At 40.5% G+C, this 18,059-nt stretch overlaps 2 protein-coding genes across 4 annotated transcripts in view; one reads left to right on the top strand and one right to left on the bottom strand.

Moving 5' to 3' along the window:
* Polr1a (RNA polymerase I subunit A) overlaps positions 1-4,925 on the bottom strand; it is a 67,326-nt gene extending 62,401 nt beyond the window's left edge. The window contains exons 1-2 of the mRNA XM_031382161.1: positions 4,740-4,925; positions 1,223-1,427 (exon numbers count right to left, since the gene is read on the bottom strand). Coding sequence (XP_031238021.1) covers positions 1,223-1,427; positions 4,740-4,816 — 282 coding nt within the window. The 5' untranslated portion in view covers positions 4,817-4,925. The remainder of the gene's footprint in view (positions 1-1,222; positions 1,428-4,739) is intronic.
* Positions 4,926-5,208: 283 nt separating this feature from the next.
* The window catches only part of Ptcd3 (pentatricopeptide repeat domain 3), a 39,555-nt gene continuing 26,704 nt past the window's right edge, over positions 5,209-18,059 (top strand). For all 3 annotated transcript variants that reach the window (XM_031382159.1, XM_031382158.1, XM_031382160.1), the window contains exons 1-8: positions 5,209-5,346; positions 6,935-6,987; positions 7,091-7,127; positions 9,539-9,584; positions 11,508-11,576; positions 12,323-12,427; positions 14,014-14,137; positions 16,768-16,883. In XM_031382159.1, the coding sequence (XP_031238019.1) occupies positions 5,237-5,346; positions 6,935-6,987; positions 7,091-7,127; positions 9,539-9,584; positions 11,508-11,576; positions 12,323-12,427; positions 14,014-14,137; positions 16,768-16,883 (660 nt within the window). In that variant the 5' untranslated portion in view covers positions 5,209-5,236. The remainder of the gene's footprint in view (positions 5,347-6,934; positions 6,988-7,090; positions 7,128-9,538; positions 9,585-11,507; positions 11,577-12,322; positions 12,428-14,013; positions 14,138-16,767; positions 16,884-18,059) is intronic.

The following is an 18,059-nucleotide window of genomic DNA, read 5'->3' as shown; positions in this document are numbered from 1 at the left end:
ATCAGCCTTGGCTCCCTGTGCTTGGCCCTTGCTCCTACTGTGCCCAGCCCCTCCCCTCCTCCAGCTATCGAGAGCTAGCTCGCTCCAGGATCCTCAGGTTGTAGTTCTTTTTAGCCACTTGGAGTTTGAAGCGACTCACAGAGTTGTTGAGGCGAAGGGAGGCATTCTGGGCGGCCAGGGGGCTGGGGAATATGGCCACTATTGTGTACAGGGCTGTACAGGTGGTGGCCGTTCTCAGCAGTCCCACTTGACAACAGCCTTCTTTAATATGCTAACAAACTATGTCAGTATATACACCACAATCTGAAAAACTTAAGAAGAACTCCTGGGGACTAGGTTACCTGACACTGAACTGAACGCGCACCAGCACAGTATAGCCAGGAGGTTCGTTTGGACATTACTGATCTTCCTTTTGGGGCTTTGCTTCTCCTGCTAAAAAGTCACACTGCAGAGCCACCTGAAAAGCCAGTGGCCTCAGGAATACCAGATTTCCCTCTATTACTAGGGAGGTGAATGCCACGGAGCTTTCTGAAGTGCACAGAACCCTTGAAGCAAAGGGGACTAAATCAGACCCTGAGCCTTGGATAGGTGGGGCAACTCACTAAACCTTTCCCTCTTACATGAACAGAGTCAAGCTGTAGCTTTTCTCAACAGGAATCAGACTGAAATTCTCTGGGTAAGTCTGTAAGGTAAGCTGCAGCTACAGGGTAAGCATCCCTCTTTTGAGACCTAAAATGACAAACTTCTTGAACATATACAAACAAATTCAATACCTGACTTCATAGTTATGGACTGAAGCAAAGATATAGGCACATTTGATATACATACAATTCCCTTCAGGCTGTGTATATGAGGTATATATAAACTATGTTCCATCAGGCTGTGTGTTTGAGGTATATATAAACTATGTTCCATCAGAGTGTATATATGAGATATATATATAAACTATGTTGCATCACGCTGTATATACAAGGTATATATAAACTATGAGTGACTTCTTTGTTTGTTCTTGGGTTCCATTCTTACAATATCACCATTACGTAGCCTATAAGCATTCTAAAATCTGAATTTCTAAACTCATTTGGTCTCAAGCATTTTGGACAATGGACACTCAAGGTGTTCTAGGCCCATAAACATTTTTTCCCCCTAAAGAAAGAGGAACAAGAGGTGATCCCCACAACCTTAGAAGTCTCAAGACCCACATGTCCAGGGTAACACGTACATCGAAGAGGAGAGGGTTGTAGACTGTGAGCGGGAGATCAATGTGGCCCAGGTGTCCAGAGCAGTTGTTGAAGTCCTGCACGCAGGTAGAGCATACTTCTTTGGAATCTGCAGGACCCAAAGCCAAATCATACAGGCCATTTGCTGAAGGGTTTCCCAGGCTGTCCACATAGCGAGGATTTGTAATGGATTTAACACTTAACTTCCTGGGGAGATTAAAGAAAGACCCAGAGAAAGCTCAAGTTATTAACTTTGCTGATGTTGAAGTGTGAGAGGCAGGTTATAAACCAGACCTGACTAAAAGCCCAACCTGTTCAATGAAGGAAATGTCAAACAATAACTCCTGTGCACAGAATAACGATTAGAGAAAATTAAATACAAATAAAATCATAAAGAAACAGAACTTACTTTATGCAAGGTTTTATCACTTTGTTTAATGGAACTATCAAATAACCAGCAATGTACCCACCAAGAGCATGTTACTGTGCAAATGTGACAGTAAATATCATACAGCCTAAGTGTGCTCAACCCAACTGTATTTGGATGTTCATACAATGCAACAGTTGGAAATTTTTGCCTTTTAAATCTTTTCTAATTTAGACATTTGAGGGGAGCCAGATTGTCCCGAGACTTTCAGAGGCAGGCCCTGATGAAAGGATATCAGTTCTGTGTCCTTGTCCAGGAGTGACAAAGCCATTCTAGAGGAGGAGCCAGTACCTCAAAGGAGTCAACGTTGCATTGCAGCATCTTTGGACCCAACTTCCCTCTGGGTTACGGTTACCAGTCCTAAGCTATGCCTGAGGTATCCTGTATTCTCTATTGACCTTGGCCATCTTCCCCCTACAAACAGTATGTAAGATGCTGTGTGCTTCCTAATAAACTTGCTTGGCATTAGGCATAGCTTGTACAAGGTCTCCTGACCCCAGCTTTTATCCTCTCCATCCTATATCTTTCCACCCCTTGGCAGGTCCCCTTCAGGATCCAGGTCCAGGCTAGAAAGTAAGGGCAAAGATACTGTCCCGATTTGCACCCTAGGGGGAACAACAACAAATGAGTGAGTTGTGTGGTTGGGTAAACTGATGGTGGTCCATGAGGAACAAAGCTGTGCAGGGCGGGGAAACTCCAAGGGCCCATGCCACTGTAAGGGCCAAGGCTCCACAGAGACGGCTCTGCTGCTGTGGCTCTCCTCAACGTGGTCACCTTTCTGCTGCTGAGCTAATTAAACAGGCACTTCATCTAACTCAAAGGTGTGTATGTGGTCTCTTCCCCAGCATGGGGTCAGTAATGCTAAACAAATTACTTAGCTGTCTTGTTAATTTTTATAACTGCAATAAGATATACATAAAACTTAACATGTTAACCATTTTTAAGAGAGCAGTTCAATGGTACTAAGTGCACAACATTGAGCTGAGCGGTGGTGGCACAGGCATTTCATCCTAGCATTAAGGCAGAGGCAGACTCAGGTAGGCATCTGGGAGTTCCAGGACAGTCAGGGCTGCAACAGAGAAACCTTGACTTGAAAAACCAACAAACCAACCAAAAAAAAACCCCAAATCCCTCAACATGTTCCCTCTCTTTCACAAACTAAAAGGAACTGCCTTTCCACTCTAACACCTGGTTTCTATCAGGCTTCCGTTATATGACACCTACGTATCACATTTTACCCCTTTTCTAGCTCCTGCCACTGCCCTAGGTCGGTTCTTCCCTTCTCTTCCTCTTCCACCCTTGTTACCCATCCAGTCCCATCCACCCTCCAACAGCTGTCAGATTTATCCTTAAGTCCAAATGTAACCAAGTTAATATCATCCTTACACCCCTTCTAGGAGTCTGCCGTTGGAAGAAATATACTTCCTATACTCCACAACAGTGGCTCTCAGCCTTCCTAATGCTGCAACCCATATAATACAGTTGCTTATGTTGTGGTGACCCCCAACTCAAAATTATTTCATTGCTACTTTATAACTGTAATTTTGCTTCTTTTATGAACTGCAATGTAAATTTTTGATATTTGACCCACAAAGAGCTTGAAACTCACAGGCTGAGAACTGCTGACCTATAAAGGTTTCCATCGATGAGACCAGTGCTGAAAGTTTTGGATCTGGCACTAAACAATTAGTGCTCCCATTTATTGAGTCAGAACTGGTGGCTTTCCATTGCCTTCAGAGTAAATGCTATGCCCTTAAAAAGACATGGGGGGTGGGGTGGGGCGGGATTTCCTGGTCTCTGACCTCATTTTACTCCAGTCACCTTGGCCTCCTTGTTGTTCCTCAAAACTACAGATGGTAAAGGATTTAAATATCATATGTCATAGAATATTCAGAAACACTCAAAAACATATGAAAAGCTGCATGTCATCCTCAAATCAATGCAAGTCAAAACCACAGTGAGATACCACTTCAACCCATCAGTGTATGATCAAAAAAACAAACACACTACTATAAAGGTGGAATCTTTATGTATGGTTGATGGGAACACACAGTGGTGCGGAAATTACAAAAAACAGAATAACTCCTCCTCAAAAAGTTAAAAATGGCATTGATGTCTGAACCAGGAATTCTGAGTCCTAAGTACACACACCTTAATAGAAGCATCATTCACAATTGCCCAAAACTGGAAATAGCCCAAATTTCCATCAGCAGATGAGCTAATGAAATGGCCTGCATATATACCATGTACTATTTACTTAACCCTAAAATGGAAATAAGTTCTGATCTACTTATCTATAACTTTGAGGACAGTATGTTAAACGCTTAAGCCAGTTACAACAAGCCAGGCACTGACTGATTCTGTTTATTTGACTAGGGGCCTGGAACAGTCAGAGTAACTGAAATAGAAAGAAAACAGGTGGTTGCCATGCGGCAGGGGCAGGGGAATGAGTGACTGATTATATATGGAGCTTGCAATCGCAATATGATGTGTTCTAGAGGTGAGGGTATTGGTGATATTACCACAGTGTGGTGTATCTTTTTATTTCTTGGATTTTTCAAGACAAGGTTTTTCTATGTCCCAGCAATTCTGGAACTCACTATGTAGACTAGATTGGCCTCGAACCCACAGAGATCCTCCTGCCTCTGTCTCCTGAATGCTGGATTAAAGGCATGCGCCAACACCGCCCGACGGCATGTTGAACTTTTAATGCAAGTGTAAGAAGTGTGTATGCTATCGTGATCAAAATGAGGATTAAAGAAGAGTCCTCAGGATTTCATAACCAGGTTCTTGATCCAAGATTTAAAAAGTTCATCATCGCTTGGACTAGAGGAGACTAATTAGGAAGTTGATAAGCGTGTGACGGAATGAGAGTATAAATGACATAAAACTAATTGATTAATGAGGAAGATGAACAGATGAAAATGCAGCAAGACAGGAAAACCCTACTTCCAGTGCATTCGTTCCCACTACTCGCACGCAGGCGCCAGGCAGCCAGACCCCCGCGCCCCGGTTCAAAGCCTTCTGGGAATCGTAGTTCCCGGCTCCAACTTCCACAACCCTGCTCTATACACATCCCTCTAACTCCTTACTTGAGCTCCTCGGCCGAATACATCCCGAAGGAAATGCCCTGAAGCCTCCTCCATGGTGTGTGCTTGGAGGCTAGCATCTTCCGAGTCAGTTTTAAGGCCCGTCACTACGAGAGAAGTTCCAGGCAGCCACAGATAACTCCACTTCAGTCTTGCAGCGCAGAGATACCACGTGTTTCCCACTGCGCTTGCGTCAGGGAAACGCGGCCTAGCGCATAGCTTGGACGAGTTCATTTTTGCTTTCAGGGTGGGGTAGGAGTGGAAGAAAACAGTCTCAAAACCCTCATTCAGTTTAAAAATAAAACTACACGTGAGGCTTTAGGACAGCATTTCAAGTCAGTTTATTCGAGGAGAATGATGCGTACTGAGCCTTCCGTTGCTAGTCTCGCCAAACATGACATTGTTACCACCCATTTGGAGATGAGACGTTCCACGCCAGCCCCGCCCCTCGACCCTGTAGGTGGAGGGCGTTCCCAACGTGCTCTGCCAAGAGTCCAAAGATGGCGGCCGCGGCGGCGGCGGCAGTTCGCCGTTCGCCCTTTCGCCACGGGTTTGTCCTGCTGCAGACCACTCGGGGGGCGGGTGTTTGTGAACCGAAGCTCTGTTGCAGGTAAGAAGACCCAGAGTCAGTTTGGTCTTGCATTTCCCGGAGAGTCGTGGAAGTAGGTAAGATGCAAAGGTATTTGCATGGTAGAGGCCCCTCTCTCTCAAGGGTAACTAACACGAGGTAGCGGCGTCTTTAGTTAAGTTTCGAACTGCGAGAATTCTTTCGGGCGATTTTTGTTCGTTGGTTGTAATACTATATAGAATCAAAATTGCCCTTTAAACTAGGGCCCAATTCTCGTGAAGTTTACATTTCCGTGAGTGCCTCCTCAGGCCCCCTACACGAATTTCTTCAACACCTCCCCCCGGCCCCCCCCACACCCGCATATTCATTTTAACCCTGCCAAAAAGAAAGGGCAAAGTAACAGATCTTCCCCGAATAAAGGGCAGGCAGACTATTATCACCAATATGGTTTGAACGTTATGAGAACCTTGCGCTAAGAATAAGATTAAGCTTTTGTAAAAGCAGAAAAGCATTAAAACGTCTGACGTCATACTTTCCATCTGGTGGTGATAGTTACATGTTGGGACATGTTGCAAATAATTTATGTGATTTCTTTTTATATCCTTCATACAGTGGCCTGGTGGAAGTCTGAGGCATTTAGGTGTAGTGTAAACTTGAAACCCAATTTTATTTATTTGTGTATATTGATCCAAAGACTTCATATGAGCTAATTACCCACTCTATTACTGAGTTAAAATCACCTACCAAATAAAAACTTTTATGTTCAGTGTTATATTCAGTTGGCTGATAGTACACAAATCTCTAGAGTGAATTCTAAGTAGTAATAACTGTCTGAAAGAACTGTAGGGAAAACTGGAAGGAGAAAACCAGCTCTACAAAGTTGCTGTGTGGCCATGTGGGTACAATCACACAAAATAGTAAAAGCTTTTTAAAATAGGTAAAATGATACCTTTATGTTTGTTTATTTTAGGATATTAAGTGTGGAGTTATCCATGAATATGGTATTCTGAAACTTACGTCATGAGCCAGTATTTCTATTCTGGACAAGAATAATTTTTGAGGCTCTAAGAATATAGTGGTTAAAAGACTTGTGTTGTTAGTACATTGTTATTTATTAAAAGTAGCGGAATACAATAAGGCCACGTGTGATCTTAGCTTTGTTCTGATTGTTTTAATTGAGGTGGGCTTTTGCTATCTGGGTAGTGTCTAATAAAAACAACTCAACTGAGTTGATCCAACCCAGATTAATTTCTGTGTATTTCAAACCAGCTGTTCAGATTGTTCCAATGCTATTAAGTTTTCTCTTTTTAATCTGGATTGTTTTATAATGAGATTGCGTGTTTAAAAAAATCTTGGCTGAGACTGTCTGTAGCCTAGTGACCCAGAGCTTGCCTAATATGGTTGAGATTTGATTTCTAACATCAGAAATCAATGAATCGATCAATCTTGACTGCCTGTGCATTGAACATGCTGATTTGACCATGTCCTCCCAGCACGCGTTGACATTAGGTATATGGCCTAGTCTGTTTTACCCATGGTGCTCGAAATGTATGCATGCAGGTAGAGACACGCTGAAACCATCAGTGAGCAGTACTAACATTAGATTTAATGTGTTTTGTTCTTAATGCAGATTTTATCCTGGAAGTGAATCCCTCCCAAAGGTTGAGGGAACAGATATAACAGGTATTTTTAAAACTATGGAAATAGATTTTTTTTCTAAATGAAAAGACATTGTATTTCTTTGTGTTGTTAGAAAATAGATTATTTTTATTTTCTTTTCTGTAAGGGATTGAAGAAATAGTCATTCCAAAGAAGAAGACATGGTGAGTATTTTGCTACTTATTTAGCAAGTGGTTGGGTGTTTACTATAAATAAAACATAAGGATTTAAACAGTGCCTAACATAGATAAATACTATGTTGACTTATTTTTTAAGTCTTGTGATATAATTTTATGTGTAAAATGTACATTTAGCTTATAATTGAACCATTAGGTGTACTTTTTTATATAATACTTTTGATTTTTAGTGGCTGTATGATAGCATTATATAAATATGATTAGATTCACTTGTTTTCCCTGCACAAGAATAAGAACAGTGGCTGACCATGGTACCATACTATACTCCTTTAGTCTCAGCACTTGAGTGTACCTAGTGAGTTCATACAGCAATGCCCTGTCTTTAAAAACAAGGAATAGGGATGATAGAGCATCAGAGCTAAAAGTAAGGACTTGGTTACCTGTGAAGACATTGTTCTGCCATACAGCCCTTTGCCAACCTCAATACTCAGAAAAACTACACAAAATACAACAGGAGGAATATTTACAGCATGGTACGATCTAGTTGTCACCTGCCTGTGTTGTATCTTATAGTCCTATATGTATGCAATTTTACCCATTATAACTAGCCAGAATTTAGGTACATATTGAGTATTGTTTTGTAGTGACATACTCTTGTAATCCCAGCACATCGGGCAGAAGTTGGAGGATTGTCACAAGTTCCAGGCCAGCCAGCCATTTATTTAAAATGCCCCTTCCTATTAATAGTTCTTGTGAGATGCATTAGGTAAAGGGTCCAGGAAGGCAGAATGTAATGTGATCATTGATTGTGGTGGTAGTTCAGGCAGGCCTGTGGAAAATCTTAGGAAACAAGAAGTGGTTAGCAAGTCAAGGCCATTAAAAAATTCAGTTTATAAGGTAAGAGTGGTTTTTGTTTTCTACGTAGTTGGGGGAAGGAGGCTAAAGAAAAAAAAAGTAACTTGAAAATTATTTTAAAATGTCAAATTTTGTGTGGACTGCAGCTTACTTTGTTCACATATTTCTTTCCTTTTGTTGTGTGCAGCCCTATCTTTACCACCAGTATAGGGTGGTTATTGAATCCTGATGTGGAGCCTCTGGTTTCTAGGCTTAGGAGATTTTCAGACTACACATTTGTCCTTTAAGGCTGTGGTCTTCCAGATTCCACAATGCCATAGAAGTCATGAATAGGTTTTAGTTGTGGCTTTTCTTACGTGAGAATGACATGATGAAGGCAGTGAAGGAAGCTAGTTTAGATTATGAGGTCATTTTAAAGAGGGCAAGAAGCCTACCTAGGATTTATATAAGAAATGCAATTTAAAACCTTCCAGATTAGCAACGAGGGAAAATGTATGCTCAGAAATAGTTGTTGATGGGAGATCAAATTTGAACAATAATTTGGACAGAAATAGGATCAGAATTTAAGAAAATGTATTTTACTGACTAGCCACACAGAAGGAACACTTGCATATATACCCAAACTGCTCTAGAGCACTCTCAGTTGAAACAGCCTAGATACCCATCTTTGGGTAAACAAATAGTAGAAATAACATGCTATCTATAACATTCAAAGACTTTAGTCACATCTGCATAGTCACATGGATAATAGAAACTCATGTAAAATGTGCCAAGTGACACCAAGTTGGTTTTGATTATTTTTGTTGTTTTGTTTTATTTTGTTTTAGTCTGCTTATGCTTAAAACTGCCTTTAAAAGTCCTGGAAATGAAGGGTTGATAATGAACTTGCCTTAAACAATTGAAGCCTTGGATTCAGTTTCTATTACTGCTTGAAACTGGGTGTACTGGTATATGCCTGTCCTGTCATTAAGGATGGGGAGGCAAAAGGACCAGAAGTTTAAGGTCTTCCTCAGCAGCACAGGGAATTTCAGGCCAGCTTAGACTACATGAAACCCTGTCTCAAATGTTTTTCTGGGTATAAGAAAATCATGTTGAGTAGGATCACAATACGACATTGGACACCATAGTAAGGATATAAGCGAGTCACTGTAGAGGCTTTGCTTTAGTTTTTCCAGGGTAGAGCTAAGAGCCAATAGTTTGGATAGTTAGCAAGAGTCCAGAGAGCTGCTCTAAGTGGGTTGAAGGAAGTCAGCAAGGTAGATTTATGGGAAGAGAGGGAATCACTTTGCCTGGGTAGTGAGTGGTTAGAGTGCATGTGAAGCAAAGGCAAGGAGGAACCTGTCAGAAGAACCAGGATTTGGGCTCAGGTCTACTCCACAAGAACTCTAAGCTCCATTCTGTGGCACTTGATTATTGAGTTAGAGTCTAGCTCTCACGTCCAGCCTTTTCCTCGTCTTCTGAGGTTATAGGATTTGTCATCATGCCTGCCCCTCACCTATTCCTGTTTTAGTGGCTTTGAGAAACTGGCCGTCTTCTGAAAATAGAATGACTTGATAAAGGTTGACTTGTGGTTCTTATTCTAGGGATAAAGTGGCTGTTCTTCAGGCACTTGCATCCACAGTAAACAGGGTAAGTAGAATTTTAAGGGTTAATAACATATTCAGTGTTGTAGCTCTTTATTCATCATAGTAAAACTGTTCTGTATCTAGAAACTTTCTTAAAAACTAATCCAATTCCTCCTTTTGTAAAGTGGGAAAACAGGTTTTGAAGTGACCAACATAGGGCTGGCTAGGATGTGATGCCCATGTAGTGTTTCTCCAGCATACTGATGATTGTGTCTTTGTACTGTTTTGCTTTTAGAGACAGGGTCTCTATAATATAGTTCTGGCTGTCCTGGTACATGGCTATGTAGACCAGGCTGGCCCTATGCTCACAGAGATCCTCTTGCTTCTGCCTCCTGAGTGATAGGATTTTTTTAAAGGTATACATTACCAGGCTCAGCTCATACTAATAATTTTTAATTACTGGAAAATTTTCTTGAAATAACTGGTTTCTAAAAATGACATGAAGAAATTAATTAAATTAAAAATTAATTAGTTAAAAAAAAAACAGGTGTTTGTTTCTGAGGGATTTGGTAACCATGCACAGTCATTGTCTTTGTGTTGACTCTGAGACATGGGTCTTTCCTACTGGTAGTAATACACTGATCAAAATATAGATCTTTTGATGGGTGCCTTTAATACCAGCACTTGGGAGGCAGAGTCTGGAGGATCTCTTGAGTTTGGAGCCAGTCTGATCTATATTATGCTATATTATGAGTTCTAGGATAGACCAAAAAAAAAAAAAGCAAATACAGATTTTTCTGGGTGTGGTTGTGCAAACTCATTATCTTTGGAAGCATCGTGGACTAGGGCCTTACAATTTTGAGGTCAGTGGTCCACATAGAATGTCCTAACGGGAGGACAGGTGACTATATAGTTTAGGGAGATGCAGTCTGATACCTCCTTAGGTCTCCAAGAGACACACACAGTTTTGAGTAGCATTTCAGATTTACAGACAAATGAACTGTTCAACAACTGTCCGCGTAATAATTATGGCAAGGTCTCAGCCGAACAAAGAGCTCAACTAAAAAGGCTAGTTTAACTAGCCAGTATTCTGGGAATCTCTTGTCTTTTGCATTCTGAGCACTAGAGTAATAGAAGGGCTGGCATACCCATCCCGTACTTACGAGTTCTGTGACTCGTGCTTGCATGGCAAGTGCTGGTTCTGTTTAGCCATTTCCAGTCCCCTGGAGAAGGAACTCTCAATACAGTTGCATGTGCAGTGAAGGAAATCTTATTGCAGGAAGCTGTTGGTGGGAATAGTTAGTTCATGGGTCCTTTACTAGACTTTAAAACAGTGATAGTCCTGACGGCACACTGAAATACTAAGAAATAGGCTGAGGAATTAGCACAGTGCTAAAGTGCTTAGCATTTAATTAATGTCTGAGACCCTAGTAACAAGAGAAGGAAAAAACTTTTTTTTTTAAAGATTTATTTTATTTTTATATTTATGAGTACACTGTAGCTGTACAGATGGCCGTGAGCTATTGTGTGTGGCTGCTGGGAATTGAACTCAGGACCTCTGCTGGCCCTGTCCCCTCTAGGCCCTGCTCGCTCTGACATAATTCACTGTAGCTGTCTTCAGACACACCAGAAAAGGGCGTGAGATCTCATTATGCCTGGTTGTGAGCCACCATGTGGTTGCTGGGATCTGAAATCAGGACTTTAAGAAGAGCAGTCAGTGCTCTTACCCGCTGAGCCATCTCCCCAGCCCAAGGAAAAAACCTTTTAAGATGGAGCCATGGGGGTTTGTACTTACAAGCTTTGTGTTGTACAAAATTGGGAGAAAGTCTTACTGACATGTGTTTTCTTTTTATATAAGCAGGCATATGATCATATTCCTACATGTGTATTTCCTGTCAAATTAAAATTTTATTTTACAGAACTTGTGGTCATTAAAGCTTAGACATTTTAATAAAAATCTAAAAAGATATATGTGCCTTTTCCACAGGATCCTACAGCTGCACCTTATGTATTTCAAGATGATCCTTACCTCATACCAACCTCTGCTATGGAGTCTGTGAGTACTATTGGGTAACTTTTCTGGTAATTTTTAAAAGCCTTACTGGTTTGTATAAGTATAAGTAGCTTAATTACTAAAACAAAACAAGAAACCTTGAAAAGCTTAACAAATACTGACAAATTGGTAGACTCTGAATCTTAATTTTATTCTTAATTTTTTTATAAGATTCATTTATTTTATTATATGAATACACTGTAGCTGTCAGACACACCAGAAGAGGGCATCAGATCTCATTACAGATGGTTGTGAGCCACCATGTGATTGCTGGGAATGGAACTCAGAACCTCTGGAAGAACAGTCAGTGCTCTTAGCCACTGAGCCATGTCTCCAGCCTGACACCTAGAATACAAACCCAGAAGGCAGGGTGCCTCTTGTCCCCAGTTTCAAGATGAGCCATCTCTCCGGCACCCTTATCTTAACTCTTAATCTTAATCTTAATTTTAAAAAATATTTAAGTATTGGTTTTGGCTTAGTTTTTGTTGTTTGTTTTTTAATATTAATGTCTTGTTAACACTTAAGTAAACCATGTGTGTCTGTGGTATATTGTATCTAAAACATGACCTGAAATTAATGGCATACTAGAAGTGAGATATGTGAAGTACTGTAACTTGGTTTATAATTGGGACTTCTTGTATTATTGTTTCTTTTTTTTCTGGGGAAAGGGGAACAATTTTTGCTGAGGGTGTAGTTTTACTTGAGTCTAAATTACATGTAAGTGCTAATTTGTATTTTTTCTTATGTAGCATTCATTTTTATTGGCAAAGAAGTCTGGAGAGACTGCAGCAAAGTTTATTATTAATTCATATCCCAAATATTTCCAAAAGGATATAGCTGAGCCTCATATACCGGTAAGGAGAGGTGATTGTGTCTTACATAGTAATGTGAATACAAATTAAATCTCACTTCCTCAGCTGATTTAGCCATTTTAGTGTCCAGAATATTGGAGTGAGAACCTTTGTTAACCTTTTAAAATTCCTTTTTGTCTGTGAATCTTCTCCTCTCTGACAGTTCCTTTTCAGGAACCTCTAATGGCTTCTGGCATTTCCTTATAAATGTTGTTTTATGAGGGTTCTCTTTCACAGTCTGCACTTTATGTTTTGGTCATCTCTGCACTCCATTGGCATTGTTGTATGTCTTGCCCACACTCCTCTTCATGACGCTTGAGGCCATACTTCTGACAGCCCTTGGTCCAGGAGTTGTACAGCGTCTGTAGAGTGTCCCCCAGCAGCCACTGCAGTCAGTTAAAACTGTATGTGTGGGAAATGCCATCCTTGCAAGCTCATTCTGCCTGCAGCCTCTCCCTTCCCCTTTCTTCCTCAAACTTAACACCTAGACAAGCTGTCCTCCTCTTACACTGCAGCTTATGTGACTGACAAGCCAGCATAGTTGTATAGTAAGAATATTAGAACAGTGGCAGCTCTGGAATGCTCATTGGTTAGCCCATCACTCGTCCTTGTTCCTATGCTTGGCTTTGACGTCACTGTTGCTGGAAGCCTTGTGGGAACTCCTGTCTTGGAGGTGGTGTCATTGCACACTGTACTGTAATTAGCTGTCTCCATCTCTAGGGTTTTGTGTTGGTGATGGACTATAGACACTCTTGTAAGCTCTCTGCCATTAGCTATGCCTTGGGTGGATTGCTTTCCCTGCTGTGACAAAATACCTAGCAAGCAATTTAATGAAGGGAAGTTTTAGTTCAGCATAGAGTTTAAGGAAATACAGCCCATCATAGTAGGGAAAGCATCTTAGTAAGAGCAGCGGGCCGCTAGTCACAGTATAACTGAAGTGGGAGCAGAAGCTGTGCATCCTAGTGGTTAGCTCACTTTATCTGTATATACAGTCCAGAACCTGTGTGAAATGATCCCAGTCACATTTCCACCTCAGTTAAACTGACCTAGACATTCCTCACGGGCATTCCAGAGACTTGTCCTTTTAGTTATTCTTGAATCTGTCACATTGACAGCATTAACTGTCATTAGAATGGGATTGCTTTGAAGGTCGGGCACCCCCTTTAAACACATCTCAGAATCCCTAATGCCTAGCTTAGTACTTGGAGTAGAGGAGTTCTCATTCGAAATACATTTGAAAATTAGTAAATGAAGTAAAATCAAAGCAAAGCATTTAGATCAACCTCAGGTTGAGACCCTTAGTTGGAAATATGGAGTGAACATTTATGTTTGAATATCTTAAAATTTTCATCAAGTCAAGGAGATGCCTAAAGAGTCCTCTGTCGAGGTCGCAGATGTTTACTGGCCTTTCTCGTTCTTACCCTGTGTATTTTGTTTTAGATTTTATATTAAGGCATTTATGTGCAGATGTAGGAAACAGGAACTGAAACAGCCAGTTTACTTGAGTCTCTGGATGCTAACCGCCTCGCCTAGCGTTATCCTGCTTGTTACCTTGGCCTGTTTGTAGTCATTCACTTCTCTTGTTCTAGTGCTTAATGCCTGAGTACTTTGAACCTCAGATTGAAGATATAAGTGAAGCTGCCCTGAAGGAACGAATCAAACTCAAAAAAGCCAAAGCTTCTGTGGACATGTTTGACCAGCTCTTACAAGCAGGTGACACTTCAGTCAGAGCCATTTTATACAGTCCAGTTAACTTTGAGTAAAAATAGCCAATCACGCTCACTCTGCTTGACGGTGTTGTGATTTAACTGAATTATATATACATAATTCATTTTCTGCTCTAGCTTCACCCTGGAATTATAAGTGAGGTAGAACTGCAGGTTTAATCGCTTTTGTCCTGTGCACTGGCAAAGGAAGTACATGGCCTCTGTTTCTAACATTAGGTGTGAGAAGGCAGAGCCAAATAAAACAGAAAACTATTTAATGTGTGAGTGTTTTCCTTGCATGTGCATCTATGTCATTTGTGGGCCTGGTGCCTGGGGAGACCTTGATCTTCCTTAACTGCACTTGTAGATGGTTATTTTACCACTGTTGTGGGTCCTGGGAATCAAATCAGGTCCTATGGAAGAGCAGCCAGTGCTCTTAACTACTGAGCATCTTTTCAGCCGCAGAGAAATGTTAAAAAGGAAAACTTGTTCAGTGGGGATCAGAGACTTTGATATTGATAGGGTTCTTCCTCACTTAGTATTCCAGAAAAGACTATGTAATTGTTCTGAGTATCTAACTAATGTTCTGTTGTGTTTTGAATTAGATCTGGGTGGCTTTATTAATAAATATAACTCTAGGTAACATGACTGATATGCTACTATAAATATACATGTGGTCTCTTCAAAGTTAGCAGTTATTAAATTTTAGGAGTCTACACTGCTGTTAAGTGAATTAGAATAAAAAATTTGCTAAATAAACATAAACAAACTGGACAAATCATTGAACATACTATTTGAAGCCAAAAATATTTTCTTACACCCTTTTTCAAGAATTTGCTTACATAGCTTCTAATGTATCACACGCACAACTGAAGGGTGACACCAGCCCGTATGTGGGTGAAGTTTCTACCTCTGCTTTCTGAATGTGAGTGACAGTTGGTATGCATGTGCAATGAACTCCTCGGTGCTGAGGTGTTTAAGTAACACCTGCTGTAAAAAACCTAAAAGCATTTACTGAGTGTCTACTGCACACCCCTGTACCACAGTGGGCAAGGCTAGACGCCTCAGCTGCAGGTGTTACTGTGTAATCTAGGGTGACCTTGAACTCCTGCCTCAGTTTCTTGAGTACTAGGATTATAGGCATGGGCACTTACGTTAAACTTAATAAATTGAGTCTTAGGGTTTTTAAAAAATATTTCCTCTTGAAAAATGTTCTTTTAAAACTATATTATATAATAATTTTTATGTGTATGAATGTTTTGCCTGCATGTGCTTGCCCAATACTCTAGGAGGGCAGAAGAAGGTGTTGGATCCTTGGGACTGAAGTGAGGGTTGTAAACCACCATGTGGCTGTTCTGGAAGTTGAACTCAGGTCCTCTGTCAAATAGCAACAAATGTTCCTAGCCACTGAGCCACCTCTTCAGACCTCTCTCCTTTTCTTTCCTTTGTACTCCTCTCTATAAAGTGGGTGCTGACGTGGAATTACCGCATTTTGAACAGTGAGGTTTTTTGTGGATTTTATTGTTACTTATTTTTGAGGTGCTGGGAGTCAAACAGGTTGTTTTTAAGATTATTACAATTACACAGCTATTTTAGTAGTTCTGAGCACTTTTTTTTTTAACAACCACCATTCTTTTTGTTGTTGTTGTTGTTGTTTAAGATTTATTTATTTTTACATGTAAGTACACTGTAGCTGTCTTCAGACACACCAGAAGAGGATGTCAGATCTCATTATGGATGATTGTGAGCCACTATGTGGTTGCTGGGATTTGAACTCAGGACCTTTGGAAGAGCAGTCAGTGCTCTTAACCACTGAGCTATCTCTCCAGCCCCCTGAGCACATTTTTAATGAGGGCCTGAATCCAGTTGGGATAATTGTTTGAATTTATTATATTGGATCAGGTGTAAGAGAATTGAGAGTTGATGTCGACCAGCAGGTTGTTCTTCAGTGATAGGTTCCAGAGAGGAGTGACCAAGGGATCAGAAAATAAAGAAGATAGGAAAACTTTGGTCAAGAGATCTTGTCCAACCTCAATCTTAGCCAAACAAATTTATTCAGAAATACAGTTTACAGGGGGTGTCTTAGGGTTTCTATTCCTGCACAAAACATGACCAAGAAGCAAGTTGGGGGGAGGAAAGGGTTTACACTTCCACATTGCTGTTCATCACCAAAGGAAGTCAGGACTAGAACTCAAACAGGTCAGGAAGCAGGAGCTGATGCAGAGGCCATGGAGGGATGTTACTTACTGGCTTGCTTCCCCTGGCTTGCTCAGCTTGCTTGTTTATAGAACCTAAGACTTCCAGCCCAGGGATGGCACCGCCCACAGTAGGCTTGGCCCTCCCCCCTTGATCACTAATTGAGAAAATGCCCCACAGTTGGATCTCCTGGAAGCATTTCCTCACTCCTTTCTGTATGATAACTCCAGTTTGACACACAAAACCAGCCAGTATGGGAGGGGCGGGGGGAGTGGGAGAGAATCAAAAGAAAGCAATCATACATTATGTGCATGGTAGTAGGGATTAAATATGTAGTCAAATCAGCCACCATTAGTAGAAAACAGTGAGGAATTTCATTCAAGAGGGTTTGGTTGTTGGGTGTTTGAACATTTCTTTTTTTTTCTCCCCTCCTAACCACAGGAACCACAGTCTCTCTTGAAACAACTAATAGTCTTTTGGATTTATTGTGTTACTATGGTGACCGAGAGCCCCCAGCTGACTATCCTTTGCAACAAACTGAACATTTGGAAAACTTGGTAAAAAAAAAATTACAAACTTGACTTTTTGTTTCTAAAGTAATATTTTCTAAGTGCGTTAGTGTTCTGTGTCATGTGTCATAGGACTAAAAGGTTCTATACTGAGGTGGCCTTCTGTAAGCATGATGGACACACATGAACTTGTTTCCTATTCATTTTTAGTCAATGTGTATTATACAAAATGGTGTTTTGTTATGATATTTTCATACCTGTATGTTATATATTTTTATCCTACTCCCTCCTTTCCCTCTTCCTCTTTTCCCCCTCCATTCCCAGTGGTCTTTTTCATCTTTCCAACTTAAGTGTGCTTATGTGCCACACATTTTGGGGGGGAGGTGAACCTAGGCTCTCCAATGTGGTAGGCAAGTACTGAATTGTGAAACTATCTTTACTCCCGCCACTTTTGTGGTTGGTTTTTTTTTTTTTTTTTTTTTTTTTTTTTTTTTTTTTTGAATTTTTGTTGTTGTTGCTTGTTTTGTTTTTTGAAACAAGGTTTCTCTGTACCCTGGCTGTCCTGACATTCACTCTGTAGACGGGCTGACCTAAGATTCACTGAGAGCTGATTGCCTCTGCCTTCCAAGTGCTGGGATTAAAGGTGTATATCACCATGCCCAGCCCTGGGTTTTTTGTTTGCTTGGTTGGTTTGGTTTGGTTTGGTTTGGTTTTTGAAATAAAGATCTTGCTTGGACTAGCCTTAAATTCAAATTCCACATGCCTTGGACTCCTAAGTAGCTAGCTTGTAGGCTCCAGTATTAGGCCTAGCTACTCATAGCTGAGTATGCTGGCTCATATCTTTAATCCCAGCACAGGGGTAGAAGGCAGATTTCTCAGTTTGAGGCCAGTGTGGTAAGATTTTAAATGAGTGATCATCTGGAGATAAAACAAAGGTGACAAATCTGATTTTCACACTGAAGGAATTCACTGTGGGTGTGAACATTTTGGGGGGTTTTCTTTGCCTTTTGATGATCTGATATTTCCTTTTAGTTTTTTTTATTTCCTTTTTTATTTTTATTGTTTTTTTTTTAATTTCAAAATAAATACTTTATTTTTTCATCTTTTTTCCTTTAAATGATTTGAAAGACAATCTTTTTAAAAATTTTATTGCATTATGAGAAAAGTTACATGATTTCAATTTATCTGAATTAGTTAACATTTAAAAACATATTTTAAGTAAAT

The sequence above is a fragment of the Mastomys coucha genome, unplaced genomic scaffold (genome assembly GCF_008632895.1).
Source record: "Mastomys coucha isolate ucsf_1 unplaced genomic scaffold, UCSF_Mcou_1 pScaffold20, whole genome shotgun sequence".
In the NCBI taxonomy this organism is placed as follows: domain Eukaryota; kingdom Metazoa; phylum Chordata; class Mammalia; order Rodentia; family Muridae; genus Mastomys; species Mastomys coucha.
Note: the sequence above shows the minus strand (reverse complement) of the source record. Positions and strands in the feature narration are given on the sequence as shown.